This window comes from Pholis gunnellus (assembly GCF_910591455.1).
Source record: "Pholis gunnellus genome assembly, chromosome: 21".
Classification (NCBI taxonomy): Eukaryota; Metazoa; Chordata; class Actinopteri; order Perciformes; family Pholidae; genus Pholis; species Pholis gunnellus.
In genome coordinates, this window is record NC_136548.1 from 169,512 (window position 1) to 187,717 (window position 18,206).

Consider the following 18,206-nt stretch of genomic DNA (forward strand, 5'->3'; position numbering starts at 1 on the left):
CACAGTGTTGGCATGTACAGGGTATGGACACAATATTAACACCTGTAAACTATACTTTAATTAAATCCAGTACAACAGCCCTATTTGTGAAGATCAGGATGTTCAGTTTTAGTTGACAGTGTCACAGAGGTGTTGATTCGACTCTGGTAATTGCGGAGACTGAAGTTTGGTGGTGTTGCATTAGATTATTATTTAGAGGCACCTTACATCTTCCCACTTCACATGTACCACAACGAGTTTAATGGAATCCCTCACCTCTTTGACAGTCTTTAACAAAAGCTGACATGTAAGCTTCTCAAAGGTCCGATTATTGCAGAGCTGTTGTGTTGGATTACAGCAGGGTTTAACAGGTGCTCCTTTTTTGCATCCACAACCTGTACCTACATGCAACGTGCATTGTACACATGAAAAGTCGTGTTTGTGTCTCTGTGTATCGGTCATTGTCCTGAAAGTCTTTCAGGAAGAATTCTCTCTTCATTTTCCTTCCGCTCTCCTCCCTCGTCCATCTCGCCCTTCCTTTTTCCTTTTCTCCAGTATCCCGTAGTATTTTTTGCGTGTTACTGTGAAAGTAGAATAGGATAAAGCAAAGAAGTCATCATCTGAGCTAAAAACCTTGACGTGCCACCAGTCCTGCATTGTACAACATATACTCTGATATTTTCTATGTACAAAGTCAGAGTTAGAAGCATTCCAAACAAAGTGTGCTGGAAGTTGGGGCAGAGCTGGCGAGTTGAGTGCCAGCAAGAGCTTAGGGTGGAGCCTGTTGAGGAGGCTGGAGATGTGGTTCCTCTACTGGGAAATGGAGTCGAGTGTAGAACCTGTTGTTCAGTAGAACAGGGACTCCTTAGAGAACAGTAAGAAAGGTTTGAGGGAGACGCAACGGAAAGATGGCTTTAGAGGGCCTTGAACAGGTTACAGTATGGAAGGGAAGAGTTTGTTGCTCCAAGAACAGATCAGTTGAGCTGATCCTCGTACTGTTTCCGGAAACAGTCACCAGCAGGGAAAAACTCCCAGCAACGCTCCTGGTACATCTTCCATACGTAAGATTCCTTTAAGACAGACAGATGGGAGGAGGAAGGAAGGTATTACATTATATACAACAGATCTGTAGTCAGCTATACCGTCTCGAAATATGTGAAGGGAAACACAGCTACTGAGCCATTAAAGGCCTCAGTATGCTTCAACAAACCGTTGTACGACCAGGGCCAGAGTGTTTCTACCTGTTACCAATGGCCAAACTCAACTGCAAGGCGAAAGGCAGGCCATCATACAGAGGAGCAAGATTCCCCATTTACTATCGGAAAGAGGACTTGACGAACACTTTGTTTGAAGCATACTGAGGCTTCAACAATGCAAGCAGCAGGAATCCGAAAGACTGTAGGGAAGTTTGAAGCTGAGCTGTGGGCTATTAACCACATTACAATGCAACAGTAATGGACACAAGGAAAATGAGCTGCTTTACCTGGCCTGTGTGCTCTGTTTCATCTTTGTTGATGAGATACATCACAAAGAATCTGAAACACACACACACACACACACACACACACACACACACACACACACACACACACACACACACACACACACACACACACACATTAGAAAAAACATCTTACAATATTATCACACATACACACATGCACACACACACCAACAGAGCCTGATGTTAAATAAAATCCAACCATTATACTATCAACACAGAGCTCAAAGCTCTGAAGCTGATAGGAGCAGAGTAGTTTCCCACAAATTAGGAAAAGTATTACACATAGTACAATCATTTCAGTGTCTTCACAGAGACCTGGAAGCTGCACTTGACCGCCCGTCAACACAGCAGGACAGAAAGCAGGACTCCGGTGGGACGAGAGGAGGCGGACTCAGTGTTTACACTGATGCTTGGTGCTCAAACAGTCAAATGTGACGGACAGTGTTTCCATGATCTTGAGTTTTTAATGTGAAAATGTCGGCCATATTGCCCAGAGAATTGTTTTGTTGCAGCTGTTTGCTTTCCTCCTGATGCAAGTTTAAAAGAATGCACAGGAATACACTTTTTGTGTTTGTCGTATTTTCTTGTGTAGCAAATGGGCTGCAACTACATTTCGTTGTTCAACCCTGTGTTGCATAATGACAAAAAATTGTCCTTGAATTCTTGAAACCTTGCGAACGCTCATCCTCCATGGTCACCATCTTGGCTAAGCAACAGAAGGGGAGGGCACACCAAACTTGGGAAAATGGCAGCTAACCAGCAAGCTAGCAGGAACCTCCAACAGCCACACCAACGTTTATTGATTTGTGTGTCATCGTTCAAAAAACTCAGAACAGTCAGTACACAAACAAACACACACTATCTCCAGATGTACTCACAGGTAGTTGGCAAGGTTGTGCTCCTGTAGCGTGTGCGTTTCAAAGCCATGTGGCACTGTGTCAAAGTAGTCATTACCTATCCCACAGATAAAACATTTGGTCTGGAAAAGAGAAACGTGTCAGGGTTAAATGATTGTCATTACACAAAACATTTACCTGCAGTGTTTACTTCCATACATTTCTACATTAGACCTGTCATTCATGTGCTGTATAGTAGTACAGTGTTTGGTAAAGAATGTGTGAGTGTGGGTCTTTTCACCTCCATGTCTTCTTTCACTTGTTCCTGCTGGTCCCTCAGTTCCCCAAAAGCGTCAATGATCAACCCTAGAGTGTTCAGACCACAGATGGTGTAGACATTAGCTACCTGGACCACAACCACCTGAAAGTCTTTTGTTTAATCTAATGGACCTTTAATAGTACTATGAATCTATATGTTGCAGTTATTGCAGTGAGAGTTATTCAGATACTAATACTGATATTGATATAAGTATCAGTATCTGAAATGGCTCTGATAAATCACAATGTTGTGTTCACACCAAATGCGAAGCGAATTTTCGCATGCTGTTAACCGTCTGAGTTTTACCGCGGGATCATTTCTGTTTATTCGCGTCACTCGCCCTAGAAGCACCGGAGAGGAGGGCGGGCTTACCTCAGTGTAGACAACGCTACATCAGTCATGGCTGAAATAGCCATCATTGCTGCTTGTTACATGTTGAGGAAGTCCACGATATTCCGGGAAACAAAACGGCATCATGTCTGGGTTCATAACATCATCAGGATGTGCTCTGTGAATTTCACCGAGCCGTATTCACTGTATCTAGCAAGCTACACATCGGCTGGTTTACTCCAGCAGTATGAACCCCAAAATTAACTGATTTAGCTGTAATTTAATAGAAACAAACTGATAGATACATAATAATACAGATTTGTAAAAAGTCTGAATTCATTATTTGTTAGATCTGGCTGCAAGATGACAAGCAAACAACTTTCAAAATGCTTCTTTTCTGAATGGAGATCAGATCGATTAGTGCTAGGCTATGCTAACATTGAAAACATTGAATCTGCTCCATCAATATTCAAAATAGTGTGATCTATTCTTAAATATGGCAGCGACGTTATTGTTTATAACGTGGGCAGTCTATATTTTATACGCATACATTTAGACCCATAGTTCCATCTGGTCCCTGTGAGGAAGAGCTCTGGGTGCCCACTGATGTTTTGTTTTCGGATTCAACAACGTCGGGAGGAGAATCTCTCGCAGCACTGCATCACGTGAATATGCAAATTGTGCATATTCATGTTTGGTGTGAATACAGCATTAAAGGCTGAATTGGGTATCTGTGAGTCTATGTAGCTAACGAGAGAGCCAGCTGGCTTCTTTTTCATCCCTGCTGAGAGTTATTCATGCTCAGTACCGTCCCGGCAGGTCATAGCTGAGAGTGTAAGGTTAGCCAGAGCGAGCAAAATGTCTGCAATTTGGAAATATTTTACACTGGAAAATCTGTACTACAAAATAAAAGAAAGGCATTCATTTATTTTTTCTCTGAAAAGAGACAAGGTTCTTCATCTAAGAGAAGACCTTAGTAAAGAGTTACTCACACAATCTGATTGTAGTAGTATGAGTGAAGTATGATTGTAAGAGGGTGCCGTATCATTAAGAGCTTTTAAAACCAATAAAATAACTTTAAAATCAATCATATAGGATGCTGGCAGCCAGTGTAGAGAGGCGAGCACTGGACTGACAGGTTCTCTTCTTATCTTTGTTGGTACTCCAGCTGCTGTATTTTGTACAAGCTAAAGTTTGCTAAGTGATGTCTTAGACAGACACGTGAGCAGGACGTTACAGTTTCCAGTCATGAGATCTGTTTTGTTGCATCCTTAATTAAAGGACAGGGTGATATTTTCATAAATACACTTACATTTTAATAATGGTAAAGTGGCCAGGGAATAAAGCGCGACAATCCACTCTATGCAGATAGGAAAGATGAGTTGCTCAAGAGAGGCAAACTCGGTGTGTATTTTTCAATGACTCTAAGTGTCTTAACATCTTTATTTATTGGCCAAATTACATTAATTCATGCTTATGAGTTGACAGTGTTACTGCAAACAGATGTCAAATTTATAGGCGAATGTAAACTCAAGTCTCAGATGTCAGACCTTCCAGATTTAAGAACATAAAAGCCACTCATGATCATTACTGCTGAGGCATGGCTAAAAGATCAGGATCTTACCCAGACTGTGATGGAGGCAACTCAGGACTAGTTTTAGCTTAACCAGCAGAACAACAAAAGGGAGACCCATCTCCATGGGTTCTTTACTGTAAGTCTGCGTGTGTGTGTAGGTGTGTGTGTGTGAGAGTGTGTGTGTGTGTGTGTGTCCAATCTCTCACCCTGGATGATGGCCAGGAGGATAACAATGACGAAGAAGAAGAAGGTAATGTCAAAGATGATGCGATAGATCTCATACTCGTCACCTGCTGGGTCCTCAATCTGGTCACCAATTCCTCCACCTGCTCTCACACCTACATACATGTGGAACATGTAGCACTGGGAGAGAAGGACGAGAGACACACGGGGGGAGACATGTAACGTGCTGGATTTGAAATAGGAACCAGTTGCGACTGTCCCAACTCGCATCGACTGAATTCACAACCACTTCGCTGAGATATTGCAATGAAATGTGCAAAGATTTTTTGTGATTTTGCACTAAATTACAGTAATATTTAAAAATTGCAGGTCATTATTTATATATTTGAGCAACAAAGTACAAAAACGATAATCACTTAAAAAGAGAAAATGCCTTTGAAAGAAAGAGTCTATGTAAATGGAAAACCTGGGAAAAGGGTGAAAGACTTAAAAGGTTAAACAGACATACTGTGTTTATAAAGGGAACAGGATGCAAAGAAGAAGTGAGCAAAAAGAGAGAGAGGGAAGATGATGGGAAAACCCCAGTACAGAAGGGCAAAAATGAAGTTCAAGAGAAAAAACAAGTGAAGAGAAAGGAAGCGATCAGTTCTGATCCTCTCATTCTGCTGTGAGTATTATTGTAAGGGATTTATTCATATAAAGGGAGGAGAGGAAAGAGCAAAAACCTGCCAGAGGCAGTGGCCCTTTATCAGTCCATCCCTCCATCCCACTAAGCCCCTGTCACCTTCCTGTAGACCAGTTAGAGCTGCCACCCGCGGCCCCTTAATAGGAAACAGAAGAGCTCTATGGAATGCTATGGGTGACTGACTATAGGGGATTAGAGTGTGTGTCTGTCCTGAAATTTCCGGGTGACAGAAGGCCCCCTCCCACCCCCAGAAAACACACACCACAGAGTCCTTTTATAGTATTTCTATCAGATGGCTTGGTAGCAGGGAACAGCCTCATCACAGCAGTCATTCATTGTGTTTTCACTTGTTTCCTCCCTCCAGCATTGACAAGATGTTCCTCGATATCTGACTCGTATGATACATGTTTACGCATCCTACCTGATTATACCTGTCAGGCCAACGTGCGTCAAGGGCACAGAGCTTTGTGTAAATGTGACGAGTTACACAACCAAAGTTTAAAATGCATAATAAACCTGCTGTCAGTGTACCATGGCCTGATTCGTGGGTTAGCAGCTGTCGTTGGGCTAAACTCACAGTGTCACTAACATGTACCCCAAAGCTAATTCACCCCCCCCTCTAGCCCCCCAAATGGGGGGCTAGAGGGGGGGCGAAGAGTGTACACATGTAATACAAATCACTTTTGAGAACGAATGAAATGATATTTTAAAATATTTCAAAAACGTACATGACGAAGAGATTCTGATCAAATGGACCATGTAACCTATTTTAATCACTCAAAAACATATATATACACAAAGTACTTCAAGGTACTACAAGTACTACCACAATTTCACCTATTTCTCGCCAGGAGAAGGCGAGCAATGTTCACCGTTATCGATCCCAGCCGCGAAAAAAAATTAATCCGTGCGGCCATTTCGCAGCAGTCTCTCTCCTCGTGCTGTGAAAAAAACTGAGTTTCAAACCAGCTTCTATGACGAATGAGTAATAATTTCAGTTTTGGCCAATGGGTTTGACCCATGGGGGCGGATCACAGTTTTCGATTATTTTATTGGCTTAAAATTCTGTAAACAACTCAAAGAACAAATGACTACACTGCCCAGACTCTTCCGGGTTCAAATCTGTGGGAATTGCGCAAATCGGCCGATCACAGGCTGTGTTAGGTTCAAATACATCACGTAAAAATGAAATTCGGACGAAAATTTGCCATATTTTACAAGTTTTTATATGGCCCAGGCTCTCAAAATGATGCCAAACTTCTGTATTAGATACATTGAACACTATTAGTGATAAAAGAAGTGAAATATATAGTTAGATAGTATTTAAAAGGACAATAAGACGGCGATATGTGCTCCTTCCAAAATCAGAATTGACGTTGGCTGACCTCAGCTGACCTGTACACCGGCATTGATTTCTCAGGCATACTTCACTCAATCAAAGCCAATTTCTTTTTTAAAAGGACTGCTGACATGTTGGGATATGATTTGGGAGAGTTTAGGCCTGCCTGTGCATCATTTAAAATCAATAAAAGTGCTTTTTAGGCACACAAAAAAAAAGGCGAACCTGAAAATGTTCAATTTGAGCTGTGTGTAACATTTGTCCAGCATTTACCGGTAACATATACAATGACATGTACACATATTAACAAAGCTCACATGTATTTGTGTTAATTTGCCATTTAAATTATTCAAATAGACCGCGTAGTTAGAGATTTACACTCTCTAGAGTTTGAGTATGACATTTTCGAGCAGAGGTCTCAAAATAGGCCTAGGGTTTAAGAGGTTTTAATTAACGAGGATAGACCACAACAGTAGCTTATGCTGCTACTGCAGCTCACCTGCTCCCTGCGTCATGAAAATGGTTTCCTGTTTCCACTTTCCATTCCAGATCCCATTATCCAGGATCATCAGTTACTGTACCCAAAAGAGCTTTTAATTGAGCCTTCATAATGATAAGCACCCCAGGTTCGTAGCATCAAATTCATCCTTCTGATCCTTCTGATTCAGATAGCTGGAAAATAAACAGGAAAAAAAAGAGCGTGTAATCTTACAGCAGCTCAGCTGAACCGCATACAGAGCCTGAGGGTGAACACTGTCAGACTAAAAGCTCGGACCCATGACTTTCTGTCCATAAATGGAGCTGGACGCTCTTTACTGACAGGCTCCTCGGGATACTTCCTACTTTCAATGAGACAGGCTTTACTGACATGTGCGTAACATCAGTGAGTTACTGTACAGAGCTAAAGATAAAGATATCTTAACAGATGTAATGTGCAGATTTTTGTTCCAGAATATCTGCTTGAAAAGTCACCAGAAATGATCAGTCTCAGCTCCCAGTATAGCTTCTGGTCCACATCAGTGCCTCATATCCAATCACTTACTGTCACCATACATCTAACGGCTACTTGTAGACACACCTCAAACACTATTAACTCACCCTTCACCCATATTGTATTCATTGTAAGCTCATTTATTAAATGTGATATCAGGTATTTGTTCCTTATCCCAATGTAAAATGGTGTCATAATGCTCACAGTTAACACTGGCCATCAATGTTATGCTGTTGTGCTGGGATGCTCCTTTGAGTCATTGCACTCAACTGCATTTGCTAGTAAAGCACAATACGTTGATAATGTGGCAGACTCACTTAAGTGTCTAAAAGGTCAGTTCATAAATGGCCACTTGAGGCTGGCTGCAAAAACAAGGTCAATCCCCATAGACCCCCATGTTCACACGCCTAACAGAATTAAACATGTTAGATTCAGGAGGCAACGAGACAAGATTTTGGCATGGGAAGCGATGCAGTTAAACATTCTGTGTGGAGAGCAAAGGAGGCAGAACGCATTGACTGAAAGGAAATCTTTGAACCCACCGGCTGTCGTCTGCAGAAGATTTGCTTTATATCAGTTTAAAATTAGCTTGTAAACTGGCTACTTATGAAACAATCCGGCCAACAATGAACAGCGCACAGCAAAAGCACGTATTGGCACGGATATCAGCTTGCTAAACCAGAACCCTAGAAATAAAGCCCCTCGGCCCCGGAGGCTTGCCCGAGATGGAACTGCTACTGTTTTGATGCTGGCATGTAGTAGTCGTGACCTGTTGTACTGCGGTCTCACAGATAGACCGACTTGAAACTCAGATTTTCAAAACCGTAGTCCACAAACCAATGGACAATGTCGCAGTGACTATGTCTACTTTTATATTCAGTCTATGGTCTGACCGCACTACAGCACCTAAAAGCTAAACACTTCTACTCATACTCACTGTCAACATGTCGTCGCACTTCATGTCTGGCAGTTCTCCATCTTCACCCTTGTTGTAAAACTTCCTGAAGAAGTTGAAGGCCACTACTGTGTAGAGGTACACAACCACTGCTAACAGGCCAACTGTTAACACCAGCTGGAAGACAGGAGAGAGGATGATTCTTCTGTGATGCACAATAGTACAACATTGTTAACTCAAGTGGATAATTATCAGTCAGCACTTTTGTATTTACAAAAAAACAATATTTAGGGTTCGGGTTAAGCATGCAGTGCTTCACTTTTCTTTCCTCAGTAAATTTGGACTTCATATGCCTGTAGGTAAAGACAATATATTTTGTCTGCAACACACTTGAAAGGTTAATTTAAATGGAATTCATGCTGTTTTTAGTTTTAATGGAGAATCGTTAAATGCTTTAATTATAACGAAACTAAAACTAATTAAGACCTAACAAGGTGACAGACTTTGCATGTCAGCTGAATATTTTACACATTTGATTTGGTTCATTGTTTGTTAAGATACATTTGAATGCTCACTAGCATCGTGGCAGAGATACTGATATCTGAAATTGCCATTCACATATTTTAGGCGCATTTTTAAATAGTGCATTAAAAAAGCTGTATGGAAATGGAAACTTCCTCAATTGCACAAAAAAGCTTTTATGCTAGCTTAAGGTGGTTTTTGCCTTCTTCAAAAAAAGAGTTGATGTGCCTAATGGATTACAGAAACACCTTTTCTGGATAAATTCTGACATAGCAAACATTTTCCTTACATGACTGATCAGCTGTTTCTGCTTTTGGCATCTTCCCAAATATATATATATATTGTCTTTGTATCCAGACAGCATAATTCATCTATTCATTTATATAGCACTTTAAAAAGCAAACAGGTTTTGCACCAAAGTGCTTCAAAAATACATAAATATAAGCTTACACATACAAGCACAGAGACATATATATGCATGAATATAAATAAAAATAGATAAAAAATAGAACAAATTCAACAAAAACCCAGAGAATTGGATTAAAACAGGTAAAACACAATTAAAAGCCAGAGAACTAAAGTGGGTCTTCTTAAAAGCGTCAACAGTCTCATCCTGTCTAACGACCTCAGGCGGGCTATTCCAGAGCCGAGGACCCGCTACGCTAAAAGCCCCATCCCCGGCCTTTTTCCTCTATAAATAGGGCACAGCCAGCAGGCCACGAGGGGGATTTGTATACAATTAGAAATATTTTGAAGTTCATCCTGATATGAATGGGGAGCCAGTGTAAGGATGCAAGGGTAGGGGTGATGTGGTCTCATGTTTTTGGACCTCATTAATAACCTGGCTAAAGTGTTTTAAATGAGTTGTTGACAGTAACAGTGGTATGGTGTGGCGAGCCAAAGGGTAGCATCTCTTTCCTGTACTCATTTAAATAAAGGAAATTATGAGCTAACCATTCTTTAATGTCTTAGAGACATTTAATGTCTTGAAGGTAGATCTGAGTATCATCAGCATAGAAGTTAGACAGCTAGCTGTCTAGTCTGCCAGTGGGACTTCAGATGGGGACTAAATCATTTCTATGTTATTTTCTATTACATAGAGTAGTTGCAGCTAAGTGTTTGAGTACAAGCGAGCTAAAGTCAAAATATGTGTGCAGTTGTATTTATGTTGACTATACTGTAGCTGAGAACGCAGTAGTTTACCTGTTTGCCATTGTGAGTGACTGACGACAGGATGGTTCGGAGTGTCTTGAAGCCCATGGCGATGTCGAGCAGATGGGCAGCAAAGAAGAAGTTGTTATAGTGACCCAAGATGGACATAGTCATATACCAGGCCAGATACAGGAAGGACTGCAAGGAGCGAGGAAGAGAGAGGTTAGTCAAATCATACCAATGCTCAATTTATGGCTTCATTTGCAGGTTAGTCAATCAGTTCATGATAATGTGATTTGAAGTGACTGTGACAGAAAAAGTAGAACGTAAACCCTGCATTGATAAAACATTTACTATATTAATGTATATATTACTGATGAGTTTCTTAAAATATATATGTTTTTACCAAGATGTTCTTTGTGCAAGTTTGAAATAATTACATCAAGTCTTTAATTAATACAGAAGATGTTTCAAGATTTCGGAACCCTTTGGACCCGAAGATGCCAAAAAGGTCTCCATTCTGTTACGAGGCTCTGTTCCAAATGTCATAGAATGGACTTTTCATTCAAAAATATTATTAATGCTTCATACCAAATTAACGAAGAGATTTTGTTCAACACTATCCTGCAAGCCAGTGTACACACTCCAAACACAATTCTACACTCTTCCGGTTCAAATATTATGTCACATGCGCAAATCGGCCAATCACAGGCTTTAGTAAGGTTCATCACGTAAAACTGAAATTCAGACGAAAATGAGCCATGTTTTACAGGTTATTATAGGGCCCAGGCTCTCAAAATGATGCCAAACTGCTGTATTAGATAGATTGAACACTATTAGTGATAAAAGAAGTGAAATATATATTTAGATATATAAAAGTACAATAAAACAGCTATATTGGCTGCTTCCAAAATCAGAATTGAGTTGGCTGACCTCAGCTGACCTTGATTTCTCAGGCATACTTCACTTTCAAAAAACAAAAGGCGAACCTGAAAATGTTCAATTTGAGCTGTGTTTAACATTCGTCCAGCATTTACCAGTAACATATACACTGATATGTACACATCTTAACAAAGCTCACATTTATTTGTGTTATTATGCCATTTCAATTATTCAAATAGACCTTGTAGTTAGAGAGGGTAAGACATTTTCGAGCAGAGTGCTAAAAATAGGCCTAGGGTTCAAGAGGTTAAGTTTCACAATTTGTGTGGTTTCAGAAATCAGAAGATTATGATAAATTAATCATACATCATATCATACATTAACAGTATTTCTTTTTTATCAATGAAAAACTTAATTTTCATAAAAAGTTAAGAATTACTGTGAACATCATGATAAGTTAAGTTTAAAATCAAGAAAATGTTTTTGGAAACCCTGTTATTTGTGAACAGGAAACTCAGCAATGAATCCAGAGACAGATATGCATGGCTGTGCCTCTACATACTCACATTGTCTGTGAATACAACCCCCAGCTTCCAGATCTGGTACTTGACATCAATGGAGTTCAGCCTGATAACAGAGGGAAAAGATGCTCACAGAGGACGATCATGTGTGATACCATATGACCAGCGTTGAGCCTCTGAAGCAGACCCTGCTTTCAGTATCAAAGTCGTGCTAGTGAAACCTATTCCACATTGAATAGGTTTCCACATTGAATACAACAGCATTTTAGGGCCATTGCAGGACAAACTAAAAATAATTACTGTAAATATTTAGAAATATTTAGACAACTTCTTTGAGATTATCAAGTAATACATTTCAGAAAAACTCAGAAATTCTCTAAGACTAAAGTCACAGATTTTTCTTTTCTTATTTGTCAAGAAACCATTTTACTTTTTACTAAGGTTCGATCAACCTCAACCCACCACAGTTAAACATTGCAGCAATGTGAGCTGCAAGTGAAATACATATTGATTATATTGGTATTTATTTATGTTCATAAAATAACACAGAAAGAACATGAGAGAAAATGTGCATTTGTAGCTTTCAGGGCCTTCACCTGGCTCAGAGGGCGTCGGTCAGAGAGGACAGCTAAAACAGCAATCTTTAGCATTCATAGAATGCTTTATCTCACTGGCAAAATAAAACGCATAACAGGTTTAGCATAAGGATAAATCACAATGCATACCGTTCTCAGCATTATTTTCATAATATAACACAATAGTAACAAGAATACCAATCTGGGAACCCATCGGCTATCGGTCTGATGACGGATAAGCCTCTGGGGGTAAGGGGCTGTAACGTGGTGCAGGATTCCTAAAACCCGGAAATTAGTCAAAGTGTTTTGCACTTCCAGTTCCCTTGCCTCATTGGGTTTTTTGAATGGGTTTTTTGGTTAGATGCCTGAGAATAGGTCTGTGGTTAACACAAGCTTAAGAGATTTTAACATTTTGGTCTACAATGTAAAATACAACAGTAAGTCATTTTGAAGCTTTGAAGTGTCTTAAAAAAGGCAGTCGCTAACAAGTGGCTAAATGAGACTACAAAAAGTAATCATGCCGACTAGTCCACCATCACAGCCTCGTTGTGAATACTTCCACTCATGCAACCACGGTGTAGTTTGTTTATAGCCTAACGTTAACTTTTTACTTCTGCCGATTGCTTCAAAAATCATAAATTTTATGGGCTTATTTCCTGCAATGATCAAAATCCAAAGGAAAAATCCCACTGGCTTTTTGTTGAGGGAACCCACTGCGATGCTAACTTCCGGGGTTGGCCTACAAAAACATGTCATCCATGCACCACTCTTTATTATTGGGGATCCGGTGTCGTTGGTGAATGCGCCATTGTTGGTGAATGCAAGGAAGCTGTACACTGTTGTGATGTAAATATTTATGTCAAAAATATATTAAAATCCAGTACGTTCCCTCATTCACACGTCGAATTCATTGCTCTGTACAGGTACTCATGCTGTGGCCATTGTTAACATTACTGCACCCCCTGTTTAGTAAATCTGTCAAAGTTAGTACATTTAAATACTCACCTTCCTTGTTTTGTATGCCTTAGTAGAAGCACTCCCTAGATTACATTGGTAGTTTAATGCATGCAGATGCATTATTGCCACAACGAAATACAGCAATTACAGCTTCTTGTATATAGAATATAATATTTTTTTTAATTAATCAAATTTAGGTGTAAATCGGGTTATTGGTTAATTCATTAAAATGAAGCTCTTAGTGTGGGGGGGAAGCATTAGTACATACTTGTCTCCACACACACACACACACACACACACACACACACACACACACACACACACACACACACACACACACACACACAGAATACTCACACAGCAGCCAGTGAGCTGTCTCTCCTGGGCTTTCTCTTTTTGTGAGAGTCACTGAAGTCCAGAGCAGCCTTGTCCATTCCCAGCAGCTCACTAATACGGTCGTGGCCGTAGAACTCTCCATATTTATCCATCACCTGAGGAAGAGCAGAAACACTTTGCAGTGGAACAGCATCTCAAATGGATTTGAATTCATTGTAATTTTTTATTTGCCAACACATCTAGAGCAGCCGGGAGCTACAGGCTGACAAGGTTTAGAATAATTCTTCTTTATCTATTCTTTCATTTTTAATTTAACCCTCCCAGAATTACAGGAGAGAAGTCGGCCCTGGCCTTAGTTCATACTGATGTTCTACACAGATAAATAAAGGCTACCCTGTTAACTTTCCTTAGTCATTAGCTATTAGTCAAATCACCAAAAAGAGAATATGAATAAAATAGAAACTATAAAGAGACACAGAGGCAGGAGGGAGAAGGTCCCACTGAAATATGGCACAAATCACAATATAATGTGGGTATATACAGTATAACATGTCTGACATAACTGTATAGACAGAGAAAAGATCAGATAAGATAATCCTTTATTAGTTACCAGTGGGGAAATTTACAGGAAAAGAGAGATGGAGGAAGATTGAGTGAGTGAGTGAGAGAGAAGAGAGAGAGAAGAGAGAGAGAAGTTAGAGTATGCCTGTCAGGAAGCTAAAAGTGGCACACAGCTCCCTCTGTCAGGCTAAACGTATATCACGTAGTGATGCAGTGTGTGGTGTGGAGTTACTTTGTAATCGAATATGTTACTGAGAGACGAAAGTCAGTATAATGTCCCCGCATGGGTGTGATGCAACCTGCTGTCCAAACAGGTCCAGATCTTATGACTCCTGTAGTGTAAACACAACCTAAATATAATTAATGTTAATCTAAAAAACGTCTCCCAAAACCTGCTCTGAATCCGTAGCTGCGAAGCCATAAGTAGTCTCAGGTCCACAGCTAAAGAAAATGACTTGATGAATCAAATTATGATAAATAAGACCATGGTATCCACTTTCAGAATTCTCTTGGAGTGGAGGAGGATTGTCTGGGGCCGTATTCATAAAACATTAGTCAGTCCTAACTTTGAGTATTTCACAAAGCATGTTCATGCTAAAAGTAGCTCCTAAAGTAGCTGAGAGAAGTTAGAGGCATTTCAGTAGACTAGCAAGTCACTAATGGGAGCAGTATGCTCCATCAGAGCTGCTCGCTACACACATGCTGTATATAAGAAGTGGATTTGTCACCTTGGCTTGACGTCGCCCATTGGTTAGTGTTGTTTTGAAGCCTCGAGTTTGGCATTTTGGTCGTCACCAGTTTGTGTTTTTTCAACCAGTGAACCATATTTGGACTGCAGATGAGTGATGTAGAGATGCCGTAAACGGCTCTGGTAGTGATAGCAACTTGTCAATCACAAGGTAGCCCCGCCCTAGAGCATACTCTGCTTTATGGTATATTTCACTCTAAATGGACCATAATAAATGAACATCATGTTGTATTGAAGAAGACTTGAAACTAGAGATTGAGAGCATAAACTCATGTTTACAATGTTTACTGAGGTAATAAATCAAGAGAGAAGTAGTCATTTTCTCATAGACTTCTATACAACCAACTGATGGCCAGTAGAGAGAATGCAAGTTTAAGGCACCTTCTCATGGGCTTCACTTTTCTAGCAGAACACGGCCCTAAGACCTACTCACAGTCAGTAATGTGCTTCATCACATCAGTGGTTTGTAAAATACTTTTAATCCATATTTTGTAAAATATATACAAAGGAAACAGTTTGCAGCGCTGATGATTGTTAGACTCAGCCGTCAGAATTACTAATCTAACCAAAAATCAACCAATCGCTATCGATCTTAAAATCATTTGTTCTTCACACTCCTGTATACTGAGGAATATTTTACTCAGCCCCTTCTCTTAGCTCATGAGTTCTCTTTGTTCTTTAGTAAACGTGTTACTCAGCAGCTTTGTGAAAAGCTCTAAAGGGGAAACTCTTAGCTGGGAACTTTAGTACTCTTGGTGGTAAGAAAAGACTGTTTGTGAATACGGCCCCAGGTCTACAAAAACAGGAACACCTACCTTCCTCTTCACAAACTTATCCCAGTAGTTGTTGGGGAAAGATCTGAAAATCAGAGGACACACATAAAGGTATTATTATTAAATGTAAGTGGAAAGAACTGCAACAAAAAGCACAAGCATCTCATATTCTTCCTCCTGGTTCTTCACACATCTACCAGTTATTGCCACTTGTCTCTTCAAGGGATGTTTTTGCATATACTGCATAGAGCGCACTACAAGCTCATCTATACACACTCTCGTACACACACACAGGGCCTACTCACTGTGTGTTGATTACCAGTCTGTCCCACTGTCCTTTGATGTCATCCTCAGATGGTTGTTCTGTGATGTAAAGGCCATCAAATTCCAGCTTCCTGGCCACCTCCTTTTCACGCTTAAAGATCACCAGTGGTACCTACACATACACACACACCAATACAAAAGTAAATAATAAAGTTAAAATCCTTGGATTTGAAATATTTGAAAACATCTCTAATCTCATCTACTGAGATTAAATAACAGACTGTATCAACAAATTATTTCTTAGGTTTTAATGACAAAATCGCTGATAGAGATTCAAATGGAATTATTTCTGCTGAATCAATCGTCAGTATCCTGCCTTAAGACAGTAGTATCCAATGATGCAGAAGAAGGAGATGACAGTGTGCAGGACAGCCAGGATCCGTAACATGGGCTCCATGTATCCACTGCTCTCCTCCAGGACAAAATGGACTGTGACCGGCTTCAGGGGCTCCCCGGCCTCATCCATCACCTCCTCCTTTGTCTCCATTGCCTCTCCTCCCAGTGGATCCCACTGAACGATGTTGTCTGGTTGGCTGCTGGTGTACACCACTTCCCTCTCCTCAACCACAGATGAGGATGTAGAAACCTGGCAGGAACCATTTTATAGTTGTTTAAACGAGACACACCTTGCTCATTTTCAGGTTCATACTTGTATTTTGGGTTTCTATTAGAACATGTTTACATTCTTAAATGTTAAAAATATACCTCTGTCTGAAACACTTAATTTTAGCGCCTGTCTCTTTAAGCCCCCCTCCCGAAAGAGGCCAGTCTGCTCTGATTGGTCTGTGTTATCCGGTCTTTCACATACTGTCTCTTTCTTGACAGCATCACTGCAGCCGGGGATTCTGGGATTGTAGTGTCAACTACATGGAGTTTAGTGGCCCTTCTACCGATGACTCTATAGTTTGGACATCACAAGCTTACGGAAGTCCTGACGGCTCGTTTAAAGGCACAGATTCTAAAGCAGGCTGTGTGCATTTCTCCGCGAATAGAGCGTTTTGATACTTTCACAGTATTTATAAAGCACCAAGACCCGCTTTATAATAAAAGAAGACAAGGAAATAAGTGGCAAATACTCCACTATGTTCACCAGTTAGTCTCCAACAGGGTCTGTCTGCTGTTTGATGCTGAGCAGGTGGTGTACAATGGGTTTATGGAGCTTTTTCACTGACAACAGATGAACAACAGCTAACAAGCTATGTAGAACTGAAGGGAACTGCAGAGTTGGGTGATAGTTCTCTGTGAGTCCATTATTACAACTTCCGCACTACATCTAGTCATTTGATTCACCAACACATTTTCATTCCCAAGTCATGACATACCGACGCATGGTAAGTAACCTTACGTTTCTAACTGACGCTCTAGGTACCCCTCTAGTGTCAGTTTTCTGCTTGTAACATGCATAGTGTCTCTTTTAAAAATAAACTTCTAACGTATGTTTACTCTTTAGGTTTACTTATGCAACAAAAGATTTAAGGTTAGGTTTAGGAAAAGATTGTGGTTTGGGTTAAAATAAGTACGTTTGTTACGTAACAGACACGTTACACACGTACAGTGGTCTCCTGGGTGAAAGTCTGTGTTTGTTTGTTTGGCAAAAATATGTTCAAGTGTCCACATCAGGTATAATACCTGATAGCATGTACCTTTTACCTTGTACCGTTTACCTCGCAAGCATCGAGATAGAGGAGAAAAATAGTGCCGCATAAATAACTTTCAACAGATCAATTTTCAATCTATTCCCTTTATCAGCACACAGACACAGCTCCTTGCAGTGCCTTACCGCAGTGCTTGTTGTTCTGAATATGTTATTACTTCTCATATGCTGCTAAAGGGGGTATGTGAGAAATTTAGGTTTCCCTCTCTTGCCTGATATTAACAGCCCTGCTATAACATTACCTTATAAAATAGGAGGATGAAATTGATTGCAAAGGCAACAAACAGCGCCAGCATCCTCATGTTGTAGAAGTTCCTGGCAAAGTAGTTCTGCAGGGGAGACAGAAAGAAGAGCTACTAATGTTTGGTCTGGATGTTCCACACTCAAAACCAGGTGTTGGACTTCCAACTTTACTCCTAAAAACTGCGTCAACTTCAGATGAGCATTGTCTGTCAACAAAAAGTGGGGGGTCCTCTTTCTGTGTAAGTTAATACAAGTAAATATGAGAATTCAGCAGGCTTGACCATTAGAGTTCTATTTTTACAAATTTAGTGGGTATCTTCC

The 18,206-nt window shown here is 40.3% G+C and overlaps 1 protein-coding gene across 1 annotated transcript in view; it reads right to left on the reverse strand.

Annotated features, from left to right (window-relative positions):
- Positions 1-953: 953 nt before the first annotated feature.
- The window catches only part of ryr2a (ryanodine receptor 2a (cardiac)), a gene marked incomplete at both ends in the record, with an annotated part of 190,358 nt that continues 173,105 nt past the window's right edge, over positions 954-18,206 (reverse strand). Inside the window, 13 exons of the mRNA XM_079183201.1 lie at positions 954-1,049; positions 1,463-1,514; positions 2,362-2,462; positions 2,621-2,685; positions 4,751-4,907; positions 8,680-8,814; positions 10,363-10,509; positions 11,760-11,820; positions 13,604-13,737; positions 15,707-15,749; positions 15,970-16,100; positions 16,305-16,574; positions 17,885-17,971. Of these exons, the coding sequence (XP_079039327.1) occupies positions 954-1,049; positions 1,463-1,514; positions 2,362-2,462; positions 2,621-2,685; positions 4,751-4,907; positions 8,680-8,814; positions 10,363-10,509; positions 11,760-11,820; positions 13,604-13,737; positions 15,707-15,749; positions 15,970-16,100; positions 16,305-16,574; positions 17,885-17,971 (1,479 nt within the window). The remainder of the gene's footprint in view (positions 1,050-1,462; positions 1,515-2,361; positions 2,463-2,620; positions 2,686-4,750; positions 4,908-8,679; positions 8,815-10,362; positions 10,510-11,759; positions 11,821-13,603; positions 13,738-15,706; positions 15,750-15,969; positions 16,101-16,304; positions 16,575-17,884; positions 17,972-18,206) is intronic.